The sequence below is a fragment of the Podarcis liolepis genome, assembly GCF_965112155.1.
Source record: "Podarcis liolepis genome assembly, chromosome: 17".
NCBI lineage: Eukaryota > Metazoa > Chordata > Lepidosauria > Squamata > Lacertidae > Podarcis > Podarcis liolepis.
This window is the reverse complement of record NC_139571.1, coordinates 42,778,492-42,806,277: the sequence shown is the minus strand read 5'-3', so window position 1 is coordinate 42,806,277 and position 27,786 is coordinate 42,778,492. Positions and strand designations below refer to the sequence as shown.

Below are 27,786 nucleotides of genomic sequence, written 5' to 3'. Positions count from 1 at the left end.
CATTTACCCCTCAATTGCATTTAACCATTCAAAGGTAAAATGATCATGTCAAGGACTTGCAATTCAGTGTGCAGAGATGTGCATTATGACCCAGCAGGGAGCAGGGCGGGGGTATCCAAAATCTGTACTACAGCAGATCACAAGAAAGTCCAGGTGACAGCCAATCAAGGAACACGAAGCATAGAAACTGTAGGCCTCACGGTTTTCCTGCCCAGTTTGCTCTTCTGCCTCCCTCAAATGTGAATGACAGAAGGTGTAATGACTTTTAAAGTGCTGATCTGACAGCCAGTTCATGGGACCACGCTGATAAATGGAATTTATCAGTCATTCAGGTCATTCTTACTTGATGAAGGGTCTGTTATCCTCAAAGCTGAAGAATGCATAGACATAAAGACAAGAACGTCAACATTAGAATAGAATGACAAAAAGATACCATGTAGGTAAGCAATCAGACAAGCTGATCCCCAAGTAGTAAGATCTACGCTTTGGCCTGGTTTTCAATGAGGTGGTAAACCAATTAGGGGTGCATGTGGCAGTTCACAATTGAATGGTCAAAGATACAAAAATAAACATTAAAAAATCCATCCATATAGAAAACTAACACTTAGCCTGGCTCTCTCCCTGATGTGCAAAAAGATTTATGTGCATAGAAAACGTTCGCAAGGAAGCGTTCCATCTGAGGATGGGTAGAGAGGCCAGACACAGATTTACCATCTCAGTGAGAAGTAGTCCTGTACGGGACATCTTAGACCCCCGAAAGACCTAGAGACAGTGATCTTCCTTGTGGGCAGAGCCAAACTTAAGTTCTACAGCTGCTTGACCATATTCTTGCTTGGCTTACAAAACGGATACTAAGATCTGCTGCCTTTGAATAACGTTACTATTCAAGTTTGAATAAAGACAATACAGCAGGCCTTTGCGTATGATGACAAGCTTCCCTGCACCTTAGACATTATTTACCCAGTATATAAGGATACATTCCTTAATGTTTTATTGTCAGTTTTTGGCAACAACAATTTCCTCCTTACATGAGTCAGACTCCATTATCTTTTATAGGTAATGGCATTAGAATCTTCTCAAGCCCTCTACTACTCACTGCTGACAGTTGGCCTATTTAAATGCCATTTTAAAATATACATATATTTGGTTGCCTACCAAACTGAAGGAGTAGCTAAACATGCAGATGAAAAATAGCCTCCATTGTCTCTCATTAAAAATACATTTCTGCAGTTTTTGGTTACAAGCAATCTCCCTCTATCCCCTGGCAGATGTATTTTCTGTTGTGACGAATCACTGATTTTCATGCAGAGAAATTCACAGTCACTCCAGAAAAGAAGACATAAGAATAGTGAAGCAACTCTCAAATTCTTATTTTAAAAGGTAACATGAATGTTCTACTTATGCCTCGTGGCATCTAGATGCTAGTGGGATAACACTATGACTCAAAACCATAGTTTTCTTCACATATCTTTACCCAGGAACCCGCAAACCACATTACAAGTAACTGCAGACAGTTCTAAAGGCTGACTGGCTTGGCCTTTGCATTCTGCTGAACTGGCCAGAAGGCTTTATTTATTCATTCAAATATTTATATCCTGTCCTTCAAATGCATTCACACGGCTGAAGAGTGAATCACAGCAAACTTATAACACCACAGTACATAATAAAACAGCAATATGAAAACCAAACACAATAAAAACAGGAAAAAGTCACTGTGGGTTTTTTAAAAAACCCTCTGAACAGGGATAAACTCATGTAATTTCATTTGGCTAATTTCCCCTAGCAACTGAAAGGCAGTGGAGGTTAGGGGAGCGAGATAGCAAGAGAGAGGAAGTCCATTGTTCAGCAGCACTTTCTTTGAACATTCCCTTAACTTATCACAACTGACTCTGCTAGGAAGACGTCTACCACCTAGGATGCTCCTCTGTCAGGAATGGCCAACTTGGGCATGTAAGCAGGGGCTGATAAAATAAAACCAATTAAAAAAGGCTCTCTCCTCAGCTTTGAAGACACCATCCCTCTAGCCAGGCAAACTAGTCTCTCTCTTATTCCCCTGTTAGGGCCAATGAAAACACAATCTATCTGGGAGAGGCAGAAGCCTTCTGGGGCTTATGCAACTGATCAGACCAAGGGTGGTCAAGGTGGCAGACTCTAATGTTGTGGAGTACAACACCCATCAGACATTGTCAACACAACCAAAGGTCAGGAATTAGGGGAGCTGAAGAGAACCATGTTGGCTACCCCTGGACTAGATTGACATTTTATGGAAAGATACAGATAGCGAGATGCACCTTACAGCATCTAAGTCAAAGGAGGGGAAGGTTATTCAGTTATAGCAGAGTTGGGGAACCTGCGTCCCCCTCTTTATGTCTGTGGACTAGAAGTCCCATTAATCCTGACCATGGCTATGGTGGCTGAGGCTGATGGGAGTTGGAGTCCAAATATTGGGTGCGTGTGTGCACAGACTCCCCACCTGTTCTATAGAATTCATCTTGCTGAATATTGAAGCTCAAGGGTATTGAAATGACTTGCCCAGACAAGTGTAATGCTATTGGTCTAAGAGGTCCTCAACGCATCTGTTTGCCCCATATCCACGGAATGAGGAGGAATTGCAAGAGCATATTCAAATGGGATGTCCCAAAAGGGACCTGCTCCAGAGGGTACAATTAATGCCAAAGGGTGGAAATTGCAGGTTTTGGCTAAACACTTGGAGAAGCGTCTTATTGGTAAGAGCTGTAGTTGTACAGACTGCCTTGAGTAGGTGGTACTTTGGAGGAAGTATTTAAGCAAAGGTTGGGCAGCCATATGTCAGGAAGGCTGAAGTTGCAGACCCTGCATTCCAGACCCTGAACTGTGCAGGAAGCTGGACTAGGTGACCTCCAAGTAAATTTACATCAATAAAATTAAGATTATTTGTCACTGTATGAGAGATCTGTAGCAGTAATCAGGAATATTTTTTTGTGTAGTAGCATCCCAATCGTTTCAACTGCAGTTTTCAATAAAAAAAATGGGGGGGGCATATTTCTGTTTTCTATTATATTCTAACCTTATATTGGTATGATCCAGATTTCCACCCAGGCAGGACTTCCTGGCAGAATACTAAATACATTATTCCTGAAAGCAATCCCCATGCTTAATGGCTTCGTAGCAAGACCTTGAGTATTTAATACATTCCAGGGCACATCACAAATCAATAATCATTGATCAGGTGTGAGCTTGGCTTTTTATACACACATGGAACAATTCTGACAGAAGAAAATTAGGGTTTAGCGCTGCAATTCAACACGAACATAACCCTCATAAAACAGGAGCTACGCAAATCAGAGAATAACCTACAAAAGGCGGTGAATGAAGTAGCATAGAGCAGAAGCAATTCAACAATCATGCTCAAGTCTACTCAGACAGGACAAAACAGAATTTGCATCTAGACTTAGCTCCCCCACCCACAGTTTGTTGTTTTTTAAAAACAACCTGGAGTTGGGGAACAATATAAATGGAGAAGAAAACACACACACACATACATACAGGTTTGGCTTCTACCAGCCAATCGATAAATATGATGGTGTAAGTAGGAATTCCCACTGACATCTTTTGCAGTTAAAGTAAGCTAAGTGAGCAGGCATCTCCCAAAATCTCCTTGATGCGCTGGGGACCGTTTTCAAGGTTCTGTTTCACATGACACTTGACACATAAATGAGAGAGTATGGTGCCAAACCTTGTGTGTTTAATGACAAAAAAGTCAAGGGACAGACAGTTGTCGCTGCCAGTTTGGAATTAAACTACAAAGCTATTGATTTCTACCTTTTGTGCGTAACTGCAGAATGCAGATCCAGGTACATGAAAACGACCCCAAAGAAAAGCTTCACTTATTTACATCCATTCTACAGTTGTGTATGAATCTTTCAGGGGTTAAAATCAGAGGTAGAATTTGCTCCCCCCCCCATTAAGCAGAACTATCACCTTGTGGAAGGGGAACTGTATGGCAGGCAGGCAGAGGGCTCTGGCAATGATGGGAAATGGAACTCTGAATGTCTTTCCCCACTGGGTGTAATGGGACATGCAGCTTTCCCAAGATGGAAAAGATGCTGAGAGCATAATTTCTTCCTGGAGGAGATGCCCACTGTGTCTTTCCCATTATTGTTGAGGTCTCCTCACTAGCTACCCACTCTCCCAAGGTGCAAGTTTCTTTTCTTGGGGGAGGGAGAGGTGGTAGTACAGTGGTACCTCGGGTTAAGTACTTAATTCGTTCTAGAGGCCCGTTCTTAATCTGAAGCTGTTCTTAACCTGAAGCACCACTTTAGCTAATGGGGCCTCCCACTGCTGCCACGCCGCACGATTTCTGTTCTCATCCTGAAGCAAAGTTCTTAAGCTACTATTTCTGGGTTAGCGGAGTCTGTAACCTGAAGCGTATGTAACCTGAAGCGTATGTAACCCGAGGTAACACTGTAGACTCAAAAGGGCTAGCCTTTCGCCTTTCAGACCTTAAAAAGGAATGTTCAAAAGCATCACTGCAAAGGTCTCTAATGTTCAGCTTCAATGCTTGAGGGCCACAAATGATTTTGGGGGAAAACCCTGGTATCCATTCATTGACTGATTGATTCATAGCCTGCCCTTCCTCCCAAAGGAGGCAATAAAATCACTTTTTAATTCCAATACAGATGCAGACTGGAAAAAGAGCTCAACTTTAAAGGTTTGTGCTCTTCCGCTGCATGTCTTGCATACTGCTGTAAAACTATCTTACAGGTGCCCACAGCAAGAGCATCATGTTTTGGAAGCCCAGTGTCCCAAGATGTTATTGCAGAGACCCAGAACAGAGGGTCCCGAGGGCTCCGGAGGATCATACAATGGGACGCAGGATGTGGAACTTGGCAACTGAGGGGTGGTGCCTGGCAGACCAGTTGGTGGAGCCTGGTATGGCAGTGACATAGCCTAGTGATGCTTGGTTAGGAGAAGAGGTTAGGGCTAGTCATTTTACGTGCCTGATAGATACAAGCGAAAACTCTAATCAAGCCAAGCAGAATATAGTCTGCCCCCTTGACTCTTGTGCTTCACTCAGAGTGCCTTGCTGCTTTCTCCTGGTGTGGGAAGAACTGCTCTTTAGCACTCGATCAAAGCAAACAGCATTTGGGGTTCCCCCCTGATTGATATTTGCTCTGATCTCTCGCTAAAGAGTGGGTTTTCCCTGGGAAAGGAGCGGGGAAGGGGGAAACCGCTTGGACCCGTGCTTTCTGTGCACGGCATAAGCATGGAGGAGCCTTGAGATGAAGAATACGACAGCAATCCTGTGCACATTTATTTAGGAGAGTGCCCTGCTGAACACAAGGCCTTAGGTCTGAACAAACATGCAAAGGGGTGCCTAAGTTTACGTCACACCTCTAAAATACAGAAACTGTATTTTCTGCTTCGGTTTCTTTCTTGAGTGCTCTGTATAGCCAATATTTTAGCTAGAGAAAAGGAAATTGAAGGGGAAGGTATGGGTAGTTGTACAAAAAGAGTAAATGTTTACCATTTCTACTGAGGACAGAATTAGCCACAATTTAACCCTAATACAACCCATGGGATAAGTGAGATTTACTTCCAAGGAAACCTGCATGGGATAATGAACTTTCTCTGAATTGCTTATGTTCTGAGCTGATCAGGACTTTGCAACTGAGTTTAAATCATTCAGTACAAGGCATTTATTTCGTTGGGGGGGGGGACAGGACATGGGGGAGGGGGCCTGTGAGAACTGTTCATCAACAAAACGAAGTTTTCTTCAAGGTGACAAAGCTCCTTCCCTGAAGGGGTTAAAGGAAAAGTTGAGGAATCTTCAGGTTAAGGTCATTCATTTTTAGCAGTGAGGGGCCGAGAAGACCCCTGAAACACCTTCATTGCTCACAATTCTGTGATCCTCACACTGAGGGCAAGCAATTCAAGAAAGAAAATGATTACCAAAACAGAGCAAAATATAATTAAAACCTCCACACTGGAAAGCGGCCTTACAAGTGATTAAATCATCTACCTGATATATTAGGCTAAGATTAATGCATCAAAAAAACAGTTCATCTTCAAAGCCTGAGTCTCTCCCAGGATGCCAATGGCTGGAGGTATAAACTGTTGCCAGCAATTCTCACCCACTGATAGCTCCCTTCTGAAAAGAAGCTAAGATATGAATCAATATGATGCTAGATAAGTCATTTAAGATGCTCTGGTAGAGCACATGGCCTTTGCTGGAACTTGACAGACAGACGGAGAGAATGATTTGCTATGGCCAAGCTGGCCTCTAAGCACATAATCCTGCAAAACTGAAAAACCGAAAGGATATTTTCTACAAAGAGACCTTTTAGGTTACATTACAAATGGAAGAAAAGCTTCAGAGAATTTCCTTGAGCTAGACATGGAATGAAATGAACCAATGTCTAAGGGTCTGAATACATGGCGGTTATGCAAGATGGCTTGTGCTTTTTGTCTGTATTCCTTTTAATGGCTTATTTACTCGCATATGTGCTTGTTGGTTTATATTTCCTCTTATAACCATTTTCTTTCAGTACTCCTTTCTATTTTTCTGTTATGAGAATCTATATAAGACAACTGTTCAGACTTCTGTGGGTGGGACGGTTGAGGGGTGGGTGTTCAGGAGTGACAGGGGCTTGTTAAAATTCTGAGATAAACCATTAAACAATAACTAAATAAACATTTTCCTTTGGGAGCTTCTCTTGTTGTGGACTTTTAGATTAAAAACATATAATTCCCTAAATGCATACTGGGGGATGCAAAGTGTGAATGCAGCAAATGGATTTTTAAAAACAGAAATGTGTCTTGGATAGTAAATAAATTACACTTGGCAACAATCCAGGGGTAGAATACAATGCTAAGCTAAGGTGATTGTTCTTTCAGTGCAAGCATTTTGGCTTGCTAGACGGAACCATCTCTCCTCTTCTTCTCTTGCCCCGTTCTGTTCTGAAGATTACTCTGACCTCTGCTGAACAAATTCTGGGAGGGCAGGAGGGGCATGGGAAGGAAAGAGAGAAAAAGCCAGTTGCACAGGCATAAGTTCTTGTGAAGGCTCCCACTGACTGGACTCCTTAGTTGAATCCTGCCCCAGGTTTGCTCCTGTGTAATGTGTGAAAATGGATCACGGCCAAGAAGTTAATTTGGCTTTTATATGCCCGTTCTTCAGCAAGGCTGTTGACCTCCGCTCCTACTGATCACAAAGGCAAAAGGATCTTATGAGAATAACCACACACTTCCCCAGAACTTTTCAAGACTAAATGAAAAATAAACCATGTCATGAGGCATTTCCACATGTTTGAAATTGATGTTTATATTTTACCTGAAGGAAAGGAGCTATCAGCAGCTGGGCTCACACGAAGCAAATGTAATTAATGGTGAACGTTATGGCTGCAAGTGAAGGCAGAGGAGGACTTTGCAACAGATGCCCTTCTCTCTTTCCCCCAGTGACACACCGCATCCTACCAGCTGAGCCATAGCCTGTGCATTTTGCTCATTTATTAATGCCCATTCTGCCATAACTGGAAGGATCAGAGTGAGTATTTACACAGCCACACACAAAATTAATAAAGAACAATTCAACTAACAATGCATATGCAATTGCCTCCAACTGAATTTCTCCCCAGATTTTTCGGGCTTCCAAATTCTGGTGTGGCTAAAGATAACATTATATAAGTGATACAGCATTGTAACAAAGCCAACTTGCCGCATAAAACGATGAAGGTGTTCTGTGGGTAGGAAGTTGAACTTGCATTGAAGAGCATTTCCACTCAGCAGCAGGAGGAAGTGTTACTGCTGGGAAATGTCTCCCTGTTCAAACCCCTCTCCATCAATGAAATGCTGCCCAAGCAGGATCAAGCCGAGGGGAGATCCTGGCTTGGCATTTTGCCACAGTTTTTAGTTCATATCCGCCTTTGGTCACTAGTGATGAACATCAGCATGTATGCGCAAGGTTTAAATCAAAGCAGGGTGAGGAATCCTAAGGCAATAATACATTCGCATTGATTACTTTTAGCACTGATTTAATCAATGCCGCACTGATTAATTAATGATCAAATGTGTTGCAAAACTGCAGCAAACTGGGCATGGCAAATTCATCATTTTTAAGAAATTTTGCAAGTTAAACCGGAAGGCAGGCAGACTGGACCATGGGACAGAGTGAACCTACTGGAGGAACTGCTCATCCTTAAATTCAATGGCTAAAAATAACATTTTAGACTACAAGTGAGGGCTGATGACTTCTATATCACTCTCACACGCAAAAGCTAGCATGTCAGGGAGAAATGATGCCATCAGCATATACATCATGCGGTGGTTTTGCTTGTCTTGCTTGGCTGTAACAATGGTTCCCAAAGATGTTTTTGTGTGGACTTTAGGGAGATCCCAAAAGTGGCAGGGGCTGTCTCCCCCTCTCCCTTCACTTGCTCTGTAACATCTGGTATTCAGAGGTATTCTAACCACGAAAGGTTCCATCTTGCTCTCCTGGCTAATAACCATTGATAGCCTTTATCCTCCATGAATTTGATTAATCTCATTTGAAAGCCATTGAAGCCAATGACCATCGCATCTCGTGGGAACTGAATTTCTGTCACATGGTTGCTCCTTTGCTGAAGTGTACAGCTTCATCACTCAGATGCCGAGAGTGGAGGTTGAATCAATGTGCAGCACATTTGCAGAAGTGTATTGTATTTTAGTAATTGTTAGAGCCTTGAAGGGTCTTTGGCACAAAAAGGTGGGATTATAAATGAATAAATGAATAAATGAAAGAATACAGTATGCACAGCTACTGATTTGCTCAAGTGCACTAGATGTCTTCTTCTTCCAAGCACCCGGAGTAGATGGATGTACTGTTGGGTGTCCAGAAAATTACTGCATATAAATGTGTTTGAACCACCAGATAATGTCAGCCAGCGTTGTCCTGGGCTTCAGCTGCACTCAGAGCTGGGCAATTCTGCAAGCCAGGACAGGCGCTAGGATTCCCATAGTCTCATGCACACAGATGGTATATATGCCTTTGGGAACAGGCGTCTCAGGTAAGAGGGCAGCCCTATTCTCAAGCGGGATGCCATGCTGAAGATGGATGTCAAGTATGTCAGGACACAATATAGATGAAAATTCCCATGGGAAGTGAGGCAGACTTGAAAAGTCATTCCTGTCTAGCACTGCAGCAAATCTGAAAAGTCGCGGAGCGAGGTAAGCAGCGCTGAACTCCACGGGGCAGATCTTCCTGTTTCTAACTACATCGCCAGCATCTCTCCTTACATCTTGTATGCCATGATGTTGAATACATGTCAGTGAGTCAGTTGGAGCAAGCCAAGATGAAGAAGTGCCAATCATCTCTGAAGCTTCTGCGGTGCACAGTACAGTAAGCGCTTATGAATGCCCTAGAGGCCTTGCTATAGTAAGTTTGCCTCAGGTCCTTGGCGTGCGGATCCCCTTCTGACCAGGCCACAAAGACTGCCAATCCTCACAGATGCTCATTCCACTTGATTTGCTGAGCAGTGTTCTGGGCTTGAGGCCACCACGAAGCAAAATTCATTCATTACTGCTGAACGCTCCCTTTTCAGAGACCCGCTGAGGGAAGTTGTGATATTCTTGGTCTTAGAGGCTCTAGCAGAGTCACTTCCAAACAATAACTTGGGAGGTAAAAGGACCCCTGACCATTAGGTCCAGTCGTGACCGACTCTGGGGTTGCGGCGCTCATCTCGCTTTATTGGCCGAGGGAGCCGGCGTACAGCTTCCGGGTCATGTGGCCAGCAGGACTAAGCTGCTTCGGGTGAACCAGAGCAGCGCACGGAAATGCCGTTTACCTTCCTGCCGGAGCGGTACCTATTTATCTACTTGCACTTTGATGTGCTTTTGAATTGCTAGGAAGGCAGGAGCAGGGACCGAGCAACGGGAGCTCACCCCGTCGTGGGGATTCGAACCGCCGACCTTCTGATCGGCAAGTCCTAGGCTCTGTGGTTTAACCCTCAGCACCACCTGCATCCCTTAACTTGGGAGGTAATTGTCCACAATAATCAGAGCAGCTCAGGACAATTATCTCCCACGGAAGTCATTGAGGGTGGGTACACAGAAGATTCCTATGCCATCATGACTTTGAAGTGGCTCACCTAACTGCTGGTTCTTATTGGGAGCTGGAGTGCTGATGCTTCAGTGCTACTCAGGAGGACCTTGCTAAGTGTTGACCCCACGTAAGAGATGTGGGACATCAAGCTGGTGGTTCGGGGCAATGATCATTTAAAGAGTCAGACATAGCAGTTCTACTTGGTGGACATCTTTGCAGGTCTCACTGATGACATTTCCATGGGCAAATGGCTTGCCCTGGATAGAGAAAAATATCAGGAGAACCAAGCATCCTTCCCTGATATCAAGGCAGAATACCACAGATGGGAAGATACCACAGAGAATGTGGTATCTTCACATCTTATGGCAGCAAATTCTCCAGTTTAACTATGTGCTGTGTGGAGAAGTAATTCTTTTTGTCTGCCCTGAATCTCCTGAAGGGCAGTTTCAATGGATGGCCCAAAGTCCTAGTATTATAAAGAGTTTTTGTCCACACCATACCTAATTCTATAAACTTCTGCTATGTCCCCCTGCCACCTGGACATTTTAGTTTTAGGATAATTGCTCCGGCCCCTTGATAATGTTGCTTGTCCTTTTCTGCACCTTCTTGCTCCTCTATAAGATATTTTTTGTTGTGTGGTGACCACAACTGTACATAGGATTCCAAGCGTAGAATTCTATAGGGGAATTGTGACGCTGGCGGTTCTGGTTTTGATCTCTTCCCTAATGATTGCTAGCATGGGATTCGCCTTTTCACAGTTGCTACACAGTTAGCTGATAACCAATGAAAATGTTCGCTATGAACCACTATCTCTTTCCACCGCAGGTTCAGATCCCCACAGTGTACAGGTGCAGTTAGTGTTGCTGTTTTTGCCTCAAGATCTATCACTTTACCGTTTACTACATTTGCCTGATTGTTGGAGAGATCCTCTTGGAGATCTTGGGGAGATCCTCTTGGAGCTCTCCACTGTTCCCTTGGGTTTTCATCCTCTTGAATAATTTTATATGATCAGCACACTTGGCCACCTTCCTGCTCACCCCCAACTTCTTGTAAAGAAGTTAAGCACAAGTCACCATACAAATCCTTGGAGGACTCTCCTCCATTGTGAGAGCTGTCCATTTAGCTTTACTCTGCTTCCTATTCTTTCACTAGTACTATCCCTTAAGAGGACTAGTGAAGCTTCTCCTGCCTCCATGAAGCCATTCGTCCACAGGAACTGCAAGACTGAGCTCCTACCCTTCATACTTTCTCACAGTTGATGCTCCCTTGGCACCTGACAGTTTGCCTTCTTGGACTATGCTGCTTCATTCTGGCCCCTCTGCTCACTTGCTGCCACTTCTGAAACCTCACATTTACCTGTCTTAATTACGCTGTTGGTTGCTGGTCAACTAAGCTGATAGTTTGCACCTATCTCACTTGGGGGCTCTGATACTGTTCCCCCTGGGAACCCTCTATTCCTAGGGAAGCTCGATCCACAGTGTGGACTCAGGAGTCTCTGCTACTTCCAGTACTCTATTCACTCCAGCATAGTGTCTCAAATGTACCATCTTTAGAGAACTGAATGTGACTATCTTCCTTCCTTCCTTCCTTCCTTCCTTCCTTCCTTCCTTCCTTCCTTCCTTCCTTCCTGGGCTAAAAGCTCTGCCATGGTTGTAATAATATAAATTATTAGATCATTTACCAACTGTATAATAAACAGTTTTAATAAATAACACTTGAACACACCATTTTATGTTATTAATAGCAGGCTCTGCAATGCGCTTTTTGCCTATTTACATTAAGCAGTACAGAATGGAAATTCAAATGCAGAATGGCATTGTTGGTGGCTGATTATTCAATCATGCTGGAGAATGAGCAAATGAACGAATGCCTGGTGGCATGACTAATGCTACTAGATCCTATAATAATGTTGTTTGAGTGGGTATGGAAAAGCTGGCCTCTGAGTCTTTTGCTCAGCTTAGTCCTTGGTTACGTTTCTCTATTAGTTGCTGGTGAGTAGAAGGTTTTTTAGATCAGTGGCTGGCAACCACCCAGGGTCCGAGAGGGAAGTAGCATTGTTCAGAATAACTGGAGATACTTGGGAACAATTTTGGCTGAGATCTGTAGGTGACAAGTGATATTCTGTTATGTTCTCTCCTAGGTTTGCCCTGTGGTAGGATATAAATGAGTGACACCTGTTAATCTGTTTCTTTATTTGGTTAGGCGGGTATGCTAGTCTAAAAATGCCTGAAGTAAATCCTGTTTAAGCAGCTACAGCAAACACAGCTGTATCATTGGGCTAGCTATAATCCAGGTGTGGTGTGCTCTGGATAATATCTGGATTGAAAGTGAAACTGCTACATTGACATTCCTGTTGAGAAACACACAATACTCATGGCCTGTTGAAGAATTATGTATATTGACCAGGAAATGTGCATAATTCCCTCTTCATGGACAGAGTATGTGCACATTCTCCATGATGTGGTGAATGTGCACAATGATTCAGATGAACTGTTCAACTCATATCACCTTAAAATTCACACACAATGGCCCTGTGGACTCTAGGCCTTTCAATTTTTTGTCACAATAAATGCTAGTCTTTTCAGTGCAACACGACCCTTTTGGATTCCATTATGCTACCATTATGGTGCAGAATGACACCAAAGTGGTAACAACCACATTGCTAAAAACAGAATCACACCTATGACTTCTCAGATCACAGTGGAAAGGGTCAGGATGACTCTTCTTTCAATGAATCTTAGAAGATCAGTAATCTAAATCGTGCCTGAAAAGCTATGCGTAGTAATTGCTGCCAATCTAGCAGTGATAAAATGTGCTAGAATAAATAATTTCCCCCCAGTTCTTGGCCTAACCTTTAAACATTTTGATATACTGGAAGAACAATTACATTTTGAATGGAAAAGATCTACTTGGTATTACTCGGTGCGCACATGCATTCCATATCGTTTTCTTAACTCCTTGTTGTTAAGACCCAGAGTGTCCTGCTCTGGACCTGCAGAAGAACCCCTGGGACGAGGCAGCAAGGAAGGTCAGTTGTCACCACATTGTGGAAAGTTCCTAATGAGCAACTTGCTTTGACAAGGATTGAAAGTGAACCGAGGTACTTTGAGTCCCTGCCTTTAATCCACCTCTCCTAGGCTCTGCCTGTTTGGGGATAACTAGGGTCTAGGGACGTGGGTGGCGCTGTGGGTTAAACCACAGAGCCTAGAACCTGCCGATCAGAAGGTCGGCGGTTCGAATCCCCGCGACGGGGTGAGCTCCCGTTGCTCGGTCCCTGCTCCTGCCAACCTAGCAGTTCAAAAGCACATCAAAGTGGAAGTAGATAAATAGGTACCGCTCCGGCGGGAAGGTAAACAGTGTTTCTGTGCGCTGCTCTGGTTCGCCAGAAGCGGCTTAGTCATGCTGGCCACATGACCCGGAAGCTGTACGCCGGCTCCCTCGGCCAGTAAAACGAGATGAGCGCCGCAACCCCAGAGTCGGCCACGACTAGACCTAATGGTCAGGGGTCCCTTTACCTTTAGGGTCTCTTTAAATGCCAACCCTCTGCATTTAAAATTGGCTGGTGCTCCCTGACCTGGTCCACTCCCTTCACTGTTGGACTGGCGAGGTACTATGGAAGGCACTCAGTTTCCTGAGCTCAGGGAAGATGCCCATGAGAGTCCTTGCACTCGGGCCCTGACATCTGCTTCAGTGGGCTCCTGTCTGCCAGCCTTGAGCTCGGTGGTCCCCTGATCAACAGCATCAGCCTCATTGCTGGACTCTGGTTTGGCTCTCTAGCAGGTGAAACTATGGTATAACAGAGTGTCCAAGTCTCTTCTGGATCCTGGGGTCACAACACCAAGACTTCAAAGGCTCATTCACGTTCTGTTCATTTGGCCTGGTTTCAGTTGGAATCACATGCCAATGTAGAATATGTGCTTGCTAGCATGGCCACTTGGGAACTGGGGCCATGCTCATCCTGACTTGTCAAAGCCAGTTGAGAGAAGCAGTGCCCATTATTGCCATATCTACAGTTCTTTGGCACCTGCGCAACAATATGGACCCTGAGTGTGGGTTTTTCTGTTAGCTACCCTTTTCTCTACTTTCAGTCCTCATTTTGAATTCAGAGAAGTTTGTTGAATGATGTATAGTTGGACGGGAGCCATTTCAAAGACCTCTGCTAGTCCTTTTCACTTGGGCTTGGCACCAAGACTGTACTTGTGGCCTTAGTTGAGAACCTCCATTTTAGGGATCAATAGAGGCGACTGCACTCACTGACTCTTTTCTGAAGTTGTTGATATGGGAGTTCATCAGGTGGTGCAGGTTCTACTCATTTCTGGAAGGAACAATGGCAAAAAGGTTTCTCTTCCTCTTCCCAGAGCCTTCTCTGTGATATTCCACAAGGTCAACCCTGTTCTGCTCTACCTCAGTGGTACAGCACATGTTTCACGTGTAAAGAGTTCTAGAATCTTCTGTCACAAAAAAATCAGGCGGCACAGAAAGGAAATGACTTTGCCAGAGACCTTGAAGAACTGCTGCTATTTGATGTTGACCAGAGAGTACCCAATCTGTCCTCTACAAGCTTCCTTCAGGTGGTCCGTGATGTGTCTGTGGATTTGTGGTTGAAGATGGGAGACGGCACATCTATTACATTAGATTTACAGATTCGTTTTTCACTGTGTTTTATTGCTTCTTTTCTTTATTTCATTTTCTTATTTTATTGCTTCTTTTATTTCTTATATTATATTACAATCTGAATTCTATGGAGGGGAATTCACTGTCTCACTAAGGCAATTGTTCCTTCAAGGCAAGCATGTGCAGTTCAGGGGGGGGCGGTTCTCCCCCCTCAATTCTGGCAAATGAAAGGGGCGCACGGGGGAGAAGGGAGGGGGAGCCCCATTGCACAAAGGGAAATCCTTGCGGGGGGCTTCCACTGATAAGATTCGTTAGCTGAATCCTGCCCTGTTGAATTCAAATTGCAATACAATAATATACAATATAAGAGGAAAGAAACAAGTAAAATACCATTAAAAATCACACAGCATCTAGACCAGTGCATTGCAATTGATTCAACAGGCAGAAAAATCATTAAGCCGAAACCCTAAACAGTTCTTAAGGGGACCGCGGAGGAAAATGTTTGGAAACCACTATGATAGCTAGTACTGACTTAGATGGACCAATGAGCACACTCCCTCTAAGGGAGCTTCATCTGTTATTTCAATCTGTTTATAAGGACGTTGGGTGAGATTCCCATGGAGATATGCTCCCTGCTCACTAGTATGGGGCGGACTTGGAGCAACACGCCTCTATTTCACTCAAACTAGGTTCTGTTTCTGAGTTGATCTGTTTTATAGTCATGGAGGGGACTGTGGGACATGAGCCACCTGAAGCTGAATCCTGACAAGTTGGAAATAATGATGGTTTGGCAGCACATTTTGCTCAATGAGGTTTGCAGCCTTGGGATGTTCTTGGAAGTTGAGGTCACAATGGAGGTCATATTTTTCTTTCCTACACTCCATGAAAGCAGAGGTGGCAGTCTTCTATTAATTGGTGACTAGCTGCCCATCTTTTACTTTGTTTGAAGCTAAACTACCAAAAGGAGGACCCACAACAAAACGTTGCCGTCCGAAGGCAGCACAGTACATTCCATTTCCCCTTCCACCCAGAAGCTGTCTTCAAAAAGGAAGCACATCTTGTCTTCCTGAGGACAAGGAACAAAATATGGAAAAGGAAGAAACTGAGGGAGGAGGACGACGACATGCTAGCACTCATTTCAAAAACCTTTACAGACAGTCACATAGAAGAGACTTATTCTCTATTGTCCCAGTGGAAGGAATTAGATCTTAAGCTACAAAAACAAAGATTTCTTTAGGAAGAAAATACAGGCTGAACAGTCCACAGATACAAGCTGAACAGTCCACAGATGCTGAAGCTCTGGATTTTTTGCACTTCAACAGGAGATTGGACTAAACAGTCCACTAGGTTCTACTGAACTCCACTACAGGCCTACTTTGGCTCATTCCCAGACTTTGGAAAGTAGTGTAAAGGTTTGTTTGTTTGTTTTTAATGTCAGGTCCATAGTAAGTAAAATATTCTGATGCTTTAGTTATTTTCTTGAACTTTTACATATGTTGCACTGATATTTTTTTTAAAGTGTACCAGTAATAGAAATTTGGGGGGGGGCACAAGATATTCTGGTTAAATACCAAAAGTGGATTTCAAAAGATAGTATTGTTTTTGGTAGAAGGAACTCAAATTGCTAATAGGTAGGTTAAAGGTTTTCTCTAACATTCAATTACACTCAACAAGAGATAAGAATTGCATTTTAAAGATCTAGGTTAAATAAAGGAAAAAAAGGCAATATCGGTGGGCTTTTCCTTTCTGGTTGTGCGTAGAATACAGAAAAATCAAACAATGATTTTTCTGTAAACAAGGGAAGGGTTTTAAAAGTGAGTTAGATTCAGATGAAGTAGAAGCAGTCATTGTAAATGAAGGAGGAACACATTAGGCACAAGAAAAAGAGTAATTAATGATCAAAATTTGTACCAAAAAGTTTCCCAATCTTAAGCTGCTAGATGCTAATGGATGGGAATCATTGACATTTAATTATAAAATCTCAGCTGATGCTATGGATGTAAAAGGATAAATTTTAGCAGAGTTTCTGATTTGGAGGGTGAGCACTATCCATATGGTCCGCCAAGTCAGATGTGACAGCAAACTATTGCTACTACTAAACAGGAATATGGGACAGAAGCTGAGATAAAGATGAATAAAGAAGAGAGGAGAAGAGAGAGAAGAGAAGGTAGCGGGAAGTTCACAGCTCATTCTCTGTCCTCCAAATCATAGTTTGGATAATTGGTCTGAATTGAACCAGACTAATTATCACTATCTGGCTTCCATTCCTCAATGTCTATGGTTTTGAATTTAAGCCACAACAACAGAAACAGCTAACCTATAGAGACAATAACTTCTCAATCTGATTTAAAACTAGTCAAGTCCTAGAAAAGAGGTCCCATTAGCAGACAAAATAACATATGGCGTAATTTGCTCTCTGGTTGGACTTGGTTGTCAGTAAAAAAACATCAGGAAGTAGTCTACTAGGACATTCAAAATTCCCTCTGATACAAGTTACAGAACCATTTGCACCCAGTAAGTCACTATCCTGGAACACTAAGAACAATGAAATAATTAAACAACCCACAACTGTATCCATTTCCTTCCTATTATTTACTTCTACTTTCAGTATGAATTACATGTATACTTTTTATTGCAGAAGAATAAATACATCTTCGTTTTAACGAATGAGGGCTGCTGCTTGTTTTTTAAACAGCTGTCTTTGGGCACTGGGCATTTTAAAGAAGTATCACTGCACCTCGCTAAACATTCCTAGATGCCTTTCAGATGTAGAAACAGCTGCTTTTGCATTAGGGGTTGCGTGGGAGTGCGACATTCATGTCGACTGGGTCTTTCGCACAGAATCACACTGCCAAAACTAGGCAACGCTGCACTATAGCTACATAAGTTACCTTCATGGGAAAGGAACTCTCACGTGGTTGCTACTATGCCTTAATGGCATTGTACAATAGTGCAAAAATGTTGGAACACAAGAAAATCAACACTTTGGGTTGGATCCAGGCTATATAAGTTTCACCGAACTCCCACTGAAGACAATGGGACTCAAGTCCAGACTGACTTGTCTCATCGATTTCAGTGTGGGTCTTGATTTCAACCAACCTTTTCTGGATCCAACCTAGTATTTTCTTGCTGGCATTATCCTTGAATAATTATGTGTTGTTTACATAACACAGCTGAGAAGACAATGAGTGAAAATTCACTTACTTGATATTGTCCAGACACCCAGATTCAGGTTTCAATATGGCTGTATGATGAAACATTTTATAAAGAGCAATCCCAAGGAAGATTACATTAAGCTGAAATTAAAAATAAGAAGCAGGTTATGAGAAAAAGAAGGGGATTAACCCAAGGCTCTAGTTTTCTCTACGGCGGCAAAACTATGATTGGACTGCACTAGTTCACACAGCAAGTGGAGACTCACATTACTGTATATTCCTCCACACAAAAGTAAAAATTCTTACATATAAAGCACTAGTTACAGATAGGTAGCCTTATCTGAAGAAGTGTGCATGCACACGAAAGCTCATACCAAGAACTAACTTAGTTGGTCTTTAAGGTGCTACTGGAAGGAATTTTTTTATTTTGAATATAAAGCACTAGATGTCAAAGAGAAGACTCTAGACTAGCTGCCTCTCTGACATCCTAGTTTTCTTTGTGGGATGATTTTGTTTTGTATGCAGGACTGTACCAACATGTGTGCGCCCACCTGCAAGCTGAAATGGTACAGCCCAGACCCTGATTTATGACATTACTGAGAGCTGGGCCTTAGTCTTTTATTTGCATTCTTCATAGCAGAAGAAGCGGATTAAGAAATTAGTTTGTAGGGTCAGCCCAAGTAGACAGTTTTCAAAGGTGACTTGGAGGAAAGGGGCACCGGAAGCCCACAGGGCAACACAAAGACACGACATTAGACAGACTGATCTTAACAAGTTCTTTTACAGGGAAAAAAGCAGATGCTTAAAATCTGACACGTTGCTTTTCTGGATCTCTATAGTGTGTTATTGAATCCTTGCTCTTCAGTCACAGTGGTGACACTGCTGTGCAGGACTTTCGAAAATGTGCAAACACAAAGGCAGAACAGAATAATAGGATGCGCAGGAAGGGAAGCAATTGCTAAAAATCCATGCTGCGATGACTAGACAAAGCAAATCCTGTTATACTCTGTAAAGATACAAAAATCCTCAACCAATGTACCCATAGGAATCTTTCTTGAAGGTGCAGGATCAAGGAACCACACAACCAAGATAACAACCAGAAGACAACAGTTAAACACTGTTTCTGTATATGTCTCTGAGACCCAAGCAAAAAAACAGCACATCTTGGCTCTGTTGAACCTTTAGCAGATTAAGGAACAGATGTGGGTTCAGTCTCTCATGTATGCCTTTTTATTTGCACAGGTTCACAAGAAGGGCAAATATTAGGGCTGGACCACCTTGGTTTGGCCCACCTGGGGGCAATCCAGGGATGTTGAAGGGCAAGTAGGAGATGGGGGGGGGGAGGAGCAGCAGGCAGCAAAGAGCATTGCAGGACTGATTGAAAAAGGACTTCGAAACAGCCCCACACTGCACTTTGGTTGCACAAGCTTTTCCCCAATGTGCACAGCCTCACAGACCAGAATTCAACTACCAGGCAACACCAGGCACTGTCTGCTAAGTATGCGATAAAAACATGCACTGAAAGTCATGCTAATCAGGAATTCTTACCATAATTATCAAGGTTGCAGGTCCTATAAAGCTCCAGATGAAATACGTGTCAAGTCGAAGCCAACATCTGTAATGGAAATGCAGGGAAATACGGCATGTAAGAGGGCATCTAAGAAGGATATATCAAGTGTGAGTAAGTGACAGAGAGGAATGGGAGCAGTGTAACGTTCCACTAGGAGGCAGGAAATATCACATTGCTTGTTCATTTAAAACCTGAATTATATGCCTGGTTTCTGACAGTGCTATTGATGGAGTAAGATAATTACCTCTGGAGGAAGCAGGAGAAAATAGCACAGATTCTACTTGCTAAGACCTTCCGTTTCTGTCATAGAAAATCTTTATAAAAGCCCTAAAACAGCCATTAAATCTAGCTGCAAGCTATTCACTGCTGCTCAGCCAGTCTGTCAGCTTCCATAGTAGGTGAAGATCTGAACGATTTAGTGAAAAGGGAAATAAATTTAGGATTAGAAGGTCTGAAGCTTAATTAGATTCAGGAGTTTTCTGTTTTCATGAATATTTCTAGAAATGCAACTGACCTTTAGAATCAAGCTAGGTGATTCATGACCTGAACTAAATTATTAATAGCTTCATTTTATCTGATTTAATATCCCCTAATGGTTAATGATTTGGGGAAATTACATTTCCATTCTGAGTTTTCCCAATGACAAAATGGGCATAAGGTAACAAGACAGTTGAACATAAATCTATCCTTATGATCTTCTGTTTTTGGTAGTTTAATGTATCAAGAGCTGCACGCTCACAAGAGATTGAATACCTGCTAGCCAAAGAAATATGAGAATACAGTCATTTTCACATATGCAGATTTTCTTTGAAGTAAAATTCTAGATGGAGGCAGAGGACCTTCTGAACTGATGACTGAGATCCGTGATGTGGGTAAACAATCTAAGGTTGAATCCAGACAAGGCAGAAGCACTGTTGCTCAGAGATTCAAGAGACCAAGAGTCAGCCTTCAGTCTCTTTTGGATAGGGTTGCATTCCCCCTTAAGTACCAGGTACACAGTTGGAGAGCGTTTCTGGATTCAGCGCTGGTCCAGAAAGCTTAGATAGTGGTGATGACCAAAAGAAGCCAGAACAGGTTCCCAAAGTGGCACACCTTGAGTCAACGCTTTTAGATAAGATCAGATAAAGTTTATTCTTGTTCATACCTGATGAAAAAAATATAGTCTCCAATTTCTCTCTCTCTCTCTCTCTCTCTCTCTCTCTCTCTCTCTCTCTCATTTCTGGGGTTGCCATTACTTTAAACAGAGGCTTTCTACCCTTAACATCATTATGGTGGGATATATTTACCGTATTTTTTGCTCTGTAAGACTCACTTTTTTCCTCCTAGAAAGTAAGGGGAAATGTCTGTGCGTGTTATGGAGGGAATGCCTACGGGTGGCATGCCTACGGATTTTCCTCCTCTAAAAACTACGTGCGTGTTATGGTCGGGTGCGTGTTATAGAGCGAAAAATACGGTAAGTGGTGAAATTTGATATGAGTTTTCCTTGGGAGTGAAGCTCCAGTGCTTCTGCTACATTTCAGAAATGGTGGGTTGATAATAAAAATCTCCCCAGCTGATAATGCTTTGATGTTTGCAAGATGAGTTTCCTTCCCAATTTTTTCTTTCTGTGCTCAGAATGCAAAATGAAACTATCACGAGTTTATATTCTGAGTTTTGCACTGGTGTGGTCTACATGCATCGGGCGAAGAGAAGCTCAAAACTGGCAGAACTCCTGTTGGGAGTCGCTTGCTTTAACCCCTTCATATTTTAAACCTTGCAGACTGCTGCAACTGACTTATAAAACATGAAACATAATTTACCGAAGAGTATCTTGCCCAACGAGCAATCAATCTGACTTTTCAAAAAGTCGGGAATGCCGTAAGGGCACACAGCATGTAAATGTGACCTTTGAAGCGACTCAGGAAACTGATCATTGAGGGTAATATTTCATACTGTTATTTTTTTAAAAAGGCATCTACGGCTCTGGCTCACTTGGAGCTGGGGAGGACTTGGACAAGATTGAAAGAGAGCCATGCCATAATAAGAGGTTCTCCTCTTGGGTGGCAGCTGTCACTCATCTGCCAGACAAACCCACCAAACAAGAGGTGTCTTTTCTGGTCCCCGCACTACAGCTTCCATGAGACTTTGCAAGGATGGACATGCAGGAAAGGAAGAACTGTGGTTGTTTCCTACAATGAACTCTGTCACAGGTTTGCATATTATAATGTTACCATGCAAACAGAACTATGGCAGCTGCAAACATTGGCCTATTCTTCCTGGGCATTTATACATTCCTGTTTTAGCTACTGATGCAGCTGTTTCAGCACCCTGTTCTATGGTTATTTTTGTTTGTGGAAGAGTAGGAAGCTTAGCATTTTCAATTAACACAACAGTCTGCCAAACACAAAGCTTGCATTAATGTGGTGTCATATGTATATTTCATGCGCAAGCCATTTTGCGATTAGGCCCCTGTTTAAATGAATAGCGAAGATTCTTGCATTATTTCCATTCTCTCCTTAGAATTAGTTAGCATTCTTTGCTGCCTGACAGAGTTTCCATGTGACTTGGAAACCTGTATATATTCTCCCTTCCAATAAAAGGTATCAATTTACCTATTCTGCATTTCACGCTGATGATTATACTTCATTATTAAGCTTGCATTACAGATTTGCATAGCAAAACATCAGTCCTTTTATTAAGGGTCAAGCTAGACAATATGTGGGAGATGTGTGAACAGTGTCCAAATGGATTCACTCATTTATTACTGAAATGCAGCAAACTGTATCAGAGGCTGCAGTCGGGAATGAAGGAGATTTTCCCATTCCCTCCCACGCAAAATTGCCTCTCCAGCCATCAGAGGAAAAAATATTAGAACCCTAACTATGTCTCTCTCCCCCCCCCCCCGCTCCCTGCTAGGGGCAATTTCATCAGGGTGATTTTGAGCAGAAAACGGGCAGCAGCTCCTTCCCCCTGCCTTTCCTTCATTAAAACTAAGAGCCTCCAATGGCTGATTTTTCCACTTTGAAAAAGCTGGCAGACCATGAACAAGTATCACCCATGTTGTCAGCTTTGCCCTTGAGGTGTTCAGTGTAATTTTTAACTCCCATGGACAGAAAATTAAGAAAAGCACACTTAAAAAGATTTTTTAAAAAACCATTAGAATGGTGGAGGTGGATGTTGGAGGAACCAGACACAGAGGAAGGGGTAATTTATTTCATGGGCACAAATCATCCTATGGATGAGAGAAACACAACAGGTGTCAGGTCAGCCAAGTCAACTCCTATGGTGATGGTCCATTGCTGACTATACAAGAGATTAAGGCATGTCAGCTCAAAGTCAATGAAATACTTTCTATCTGCAATGTCAACATGCTGTATCTATATACCAAGCCTGGAACTGTTCTACTAAAGCCTTATCTTCTGCAGCAGTAAACTATTTGGATCTTAAACGGCCTCTGTGTGGTGACTAGAACTGGGGACAATGTCTGCTACCTGAGTATCTCACCCCTTGATTTTCAACGGGTTATGGGCCCAGCTCCCCAGCTATCAGAGGTAAGAAGGCAGAGGACAGCAAACCTGGATGGACACCAATCAGGCTGGAGTTGAAGCAGTAAATCAGAGGCAGATTATGGGGAGTGTGACTGGTTTGGATGCACTGGGCACAGAGCCTTGGAGATGGCATTGAATTTTGGCATTGCACAGGGCGCTGCTGAAATCGGAGACCCAGGTCAGCCACTGAGTCAATTTCTCTTGACAGATTCCAGAGAAGCAGACAGTGGTGAGTGCATTTGAAGTGTCGGCAGACCTCACAAGACCATTTTCTCCCAGTCTGGGTGGAGCTAAGTACTGTCTTGTAATAGCTGATGGCTCTCTGACTTTTAGAAGACATCTGAAGGCAGCCCTGTATTTTGAAATTTTTAATGTCTGATATTTTACAATTTTTTATGTATGCTGTAAGCCGTCCAGAGTGGCTGGCAAAACCCAGCCAGACAGGTGAGGGATAAATAACAAAATTATTATTATTATTACTACTGATTCTTATTCATATTTCTGCTTTAAAACAAAGGTGAAACATTTGAAAAAATGAGTTACTTGGGCAAATATGAAATTTGACAAGCCAGTTATGGCACTCAAAAGTAACAGAGGTGTGGAATTCCATTCTTCAGATTTTAAAACATTCTTGGAAGAGAAATGTTGACTAATCCCTACTCTCCTGAAGAAAATGGGGTGGCAGAAAGAAAATACAGGATTTTTCAGGAGACGTTGCAAACCATGCTAACAGATGCAGTCTATCTGCAACTTTCTGGCAACTGCTCACTATGTGCAAAACTGCTTGTACACATCTGACACTCTGGAAACTTCCTTTGAGTTAGTTCATGAAACCAAACCTAATGCAAAGCATCTTAGAACAACTGGAAGTGCAGCCTTGGTAAACACGCCAAAGGCAAACACACTGCAAAAATAGCCCCAGAGCTAAAAGGGGATTTGACATTATGTGGGTTCAGGGGTCAGACTATACAACTTTGAAGTTCCTTTGTGATTCTAGAAACCCTGTGTGTGTGTGTGCACAGCTCTTCAGATATGCTAAATCTGGAATATTAATTAATTTTCGGGACATTCATTTCCCCCTCAACATCTAAACAATTTGAGGAAGTATATTCTATTCAGCTGTTACGTCTTAACATATTTACAAATATCTCCATAAACATTTCTAAACAAATTTTAGAATTGGTTTGAATACTACATTTAAAGCACATTAACTTAATTAAATTGGTCTCCCCCCCTTATCAAATATTTCACTTCAACTACTTTTGGCAATTAGAATCATAGAATCATAGAATCATAGAGTTGGAAAAGACCACAAGGGCCATCGAGTCCAACCCCCTGCCAAGCAGGAAACACCACCAGAGCACTCCTGACATATGGTTGTCAAGCCTCTGCTTAAAGACCTCCAAAGTAGGAGACTCCACCACACTCCTTGGCAGCAAATTCCACTGTCAAACAGCTCTTACTGTCAGGAAGTTCTTCCTAATGTTTAGGTGGAATCTTCTTTCTTGTCGTTTGGATCCATTGCTCCGTGTCCGCTTCTCTGGAGCAGCAGAAAACAACCTTTCTCCCTCCTCTATGTGACATCCTTTTATATATTTGAACATGGCTATCATATCACCCCTTAACCTCCTCTTCTCCAGGCTAAACATGCCCAGCTCCCTTAGCCGTTCCTCATAAGGCATCGTTTCCAGGCCTTTGACCATTTTGGTTGCCCTCCTCTGGACACATTCCAGTTTGTCAGTGTCCTTCTTGAATTGTGGTGCCCAGAACTGGACACAGTACTCCAGGTGTGGTCTGACCAGAGCAGAATACAGTGGCACTATTACTTCCCTTGATCTAGATGCTATACTCCTATTGATGCAGCCCAGAATTGCATTGGCTTTTTTAGCTGCCGCGTCACACTGTTGGCTCATGTCAAGTTTGTGGTCAACCAAGACTCCTAGATCCTTTTCACATGTACTGCTCTCAAGCCAGGTGTCACCCATCTTGTATTTGTGCCTCTCATTTTTTTTGCCCAAGTGCAATACTTTACATTTCTCCCTGTTAAAATTCATCTTGTTTGTTTTGGCCCAGTTCTCTAATCTGTCAAGGTCGTTTTGAAGTGTGATCCTGTCCTCTGGGGTGTTAGCCACCCCTCCCAGTTTGGTGTCATCTGCAAATCTGATCAGGATGCCCTTGAGTCCATCATCCAAGTCGTTGATAAAGATGTTGAATAAGACCGGGCCCAAGACAGAACCCTGTGGCACCCCACTAGTCACTCTTCTCCAGGATGAAGAGGAACCATTGATGAGCACCCTTTGGGTTCGGTCAGTCAGCCAGTTACAAATCCACTGAGTGGTATCATAGTCAAGACCGCATTTTACCAGCTTCTTTACAAGAATATCATGGGGCACCTTGTCAAATGCCTTGCTGAAATCAAGGTAGGCTACATCCACTGCGTTCCCTTCATCTACCAGGCTTGTAATTCTGTCAAAAAACGAGATCAGGTTAGTCTGACATGACTTATTTTTCAGAAATCCATGCTGACTATTGGTGATCACAGCATTCCTTTCTAGGTGCTCACAGACTGTTTGCTTAATGATCTGCTCCAGAATCTTCCCTGCTATTGATGTCAGACTGACTGGGCGGTAATTATTTGGGTCCTCTCTTTTCCCCTTTTTGAAAATAGGGACAACATTTGCCCTCCTCCAGTCTGCCGGGACTTCGCCTGTTCTCCAGGAATTCTCAAAGATGACTGCCAGTGGTTCTGAGATCACATCTGCCAGTTCTTTTAATACTCTTGGATGCAGTTCATCTGGCCCTGGAGACTTGAATACATCTAAACTAGCCAAGTATTCTTGTACTATCTCCTTAGTTATTCTGGGCTGTGTTTCCTTTGCTGAATCATTTGCTCCAAATTCTTCAGGTCGGGCATTGTTTTCTTTATCGGAGAAGACTGAGGCAAAGAAGGCATTGAGGAGTTCAGCCCTTTCTGTGTCCCCTGTTTGCATTTCACCATCTTCTCCTCTGAGTGACCCCACTGTTTCTTTGTTCTTCCTTTTGCTACGAACATACCCATAAAAGCCTTTTTTGTTGCTTTTAACCTCTCTAGCAAGCCTGAGTTCATTCTGTGCTTTAGCTTTTCTGACTTTGTGTCTACACGTGCTGGCTATTTGTTTGAATTCCTCTTTGGTGGTTTCCCCCCTTTTCCATTTTTTGTACACATCCTTTTTTAATCTTAATTCAGTTAAAAGTTCTTTAGATAGCCACCCTGGCTTCTTTAAGCACCTTCCATGTTTCCGTCTCATTGGTATTGCCTGACATTGTGCTTTTACTATCTCCCTCTTAACAAACTCCCAGCCATCATGAACTCCCTTTCCTTTTAGTATTGCTGTCCATGGGATCTCACCCAGCACTTTCCTAAGTTTTATGAAGTCGGCTTTCTTAAAGTCAAGAAATTGAGTCCTAGTATGCTTGGCTGCTCCTTTCCGCTGTATAGTAAACTTCAGAAGAGCATGATCACTCGAGCCTAATGATCCTTCCACATCTACCCCACTAACCAGGTCATCAACATTGGTTAGGACCAGATCTAAAATGGCTGTTCCTCTTGTTGCTTCTCCCACTTTCTGGACAATGAAGTTGTCTGCAAGGCCAGTGAGGAATCTGTTTGACCTTATGCTCTTGGCTGAGTTTGACGTCCAACAAATATCTGGGTAATTGAAGTCCCCCATTACTACTATCTCCCTTCCTTTTGCATGCTTGGCCATCTGTTCCAGGAAGGCATCATCTATGTCCTCCGTTTGGCTTGGGGATCTATAGTAAACTCCCACAATGAGATCTCTGTTATTCTTCTCTCCCTTAATTTTGACCTAAATGCTCTCACTTTGGCTTGGAGGTTCTAAATCTTGGATCTCTTCACAGGTATACACATCCCTGACATATAACGCCACTCCTCCTCCTTTCTTGTCTGGTCTGTTTCTCTGAAATAGATTGTATCCCCCCATTATTACATTCCAATCGTGGGACTTATCCCACCAGGTTTCAGTGATGCCTATTATGTCATATTTAGTTTGAGCTATTTATATTATGTCATATTTAGTTTAGAGCTATTTATAAGGCAGATAAATTAAGATGCCTTGCTTTGCACTTCTGTTTATTAGGTATGTCATGTAATTGTTCAGTATCGAAAGATATAGCAATTCTTGCTACAGTGGAACTGCTGGGCTTACAGAGAAATCCAAACACACAGTTTTTTATTTGGGTGGAGTTGCCTTTCCACCAGCCATCCAGTTGTCTACTGCCTTCTGTGGAATGATACCAACATTAGGCAGATGTGGAGCTCCCACTTCCCCTCATCCAGTATGTGTCCAGGATTCCCACGTGTAGCAGCCAGCAAAAAGCCCCCAAATTTCAGTGAGTAAAAACCAGGACACTCCGAAAACACGATTTTTCAATTGACTTGCTTAAGACCCAGGACAAAGCTCCATCTTTCAAAAATTCCCCCTGGAAGTCAACTCCGCCTTTGAAATCCCGGTAATGTCCTCACTTCCAAATGGTGCTTTCCAGGGAGTGGGAAGAGGACAGGGGTGAACTGGCCTGTGATCCAGTGGATCCTGATGCCATCACATGACAGCTCTGGGCCTGATCCCTGGACCAGCTCGAAGCACAGAGATCTCCCTGACATCCCTTTCCTTATCACTCATTCCTTGAAGTTCTTGTCTTCTAAATAACAAAAACAGTTTAATTTGTTGCAAATCTCCACTTTTCCTGCCACAGCTTCTACCATCTTTCCCCTGCCCCAAGCATATGCTAATCATCTTCCATGGGACCACGCTCTTTGCTTTGCTTTTTATTTTTGTCACAACCACAATGACAACTGGGGAT

The 27,786-nt window shown here is 42.9% G+C and overlaps 1 protein-coding gene across 32 annotated transcripts in view; it reads right to left on the bottom strand.

Annotated features, from left to right (window-relative positions):
* ADGRL3 (adhesion G protein-coupled receptor L3) overlaps positions 1 to 27,786 on the bottom strand; it is a 515,832-nt gene that overhangs the window by 81,689 nt on the left and 406,357 nt on the right. For 19 of the 32 annotated variants that reach the window (XM_083481645.1, XM_083481632.1, XM_083481635.1 and 16 more), the window contains 3 exons: positions 19,375 to 19,441; positions 17,876 to 17,967; positions 344 to 370 (listed from right to left, as the gene is read on the bottom strand). In XM_083481645.1, the coding sequence (XP_083337771.1) occupies positions 344 to 370; positions 17,876 to 17,967; positions 19,375 to 19,441 (186 nt within the window). The remainder of the gene's footprint in view (positions 1 to 343; positions 371 to 17,875; positions 17,968 to 19,374; positions 19,442 to 27,786) is intronic. The other 13 variants (XM_083481628.1, XM_083481648.1, XM_083481638.1 and 10 more) reach the window with 1 other exon arrangement.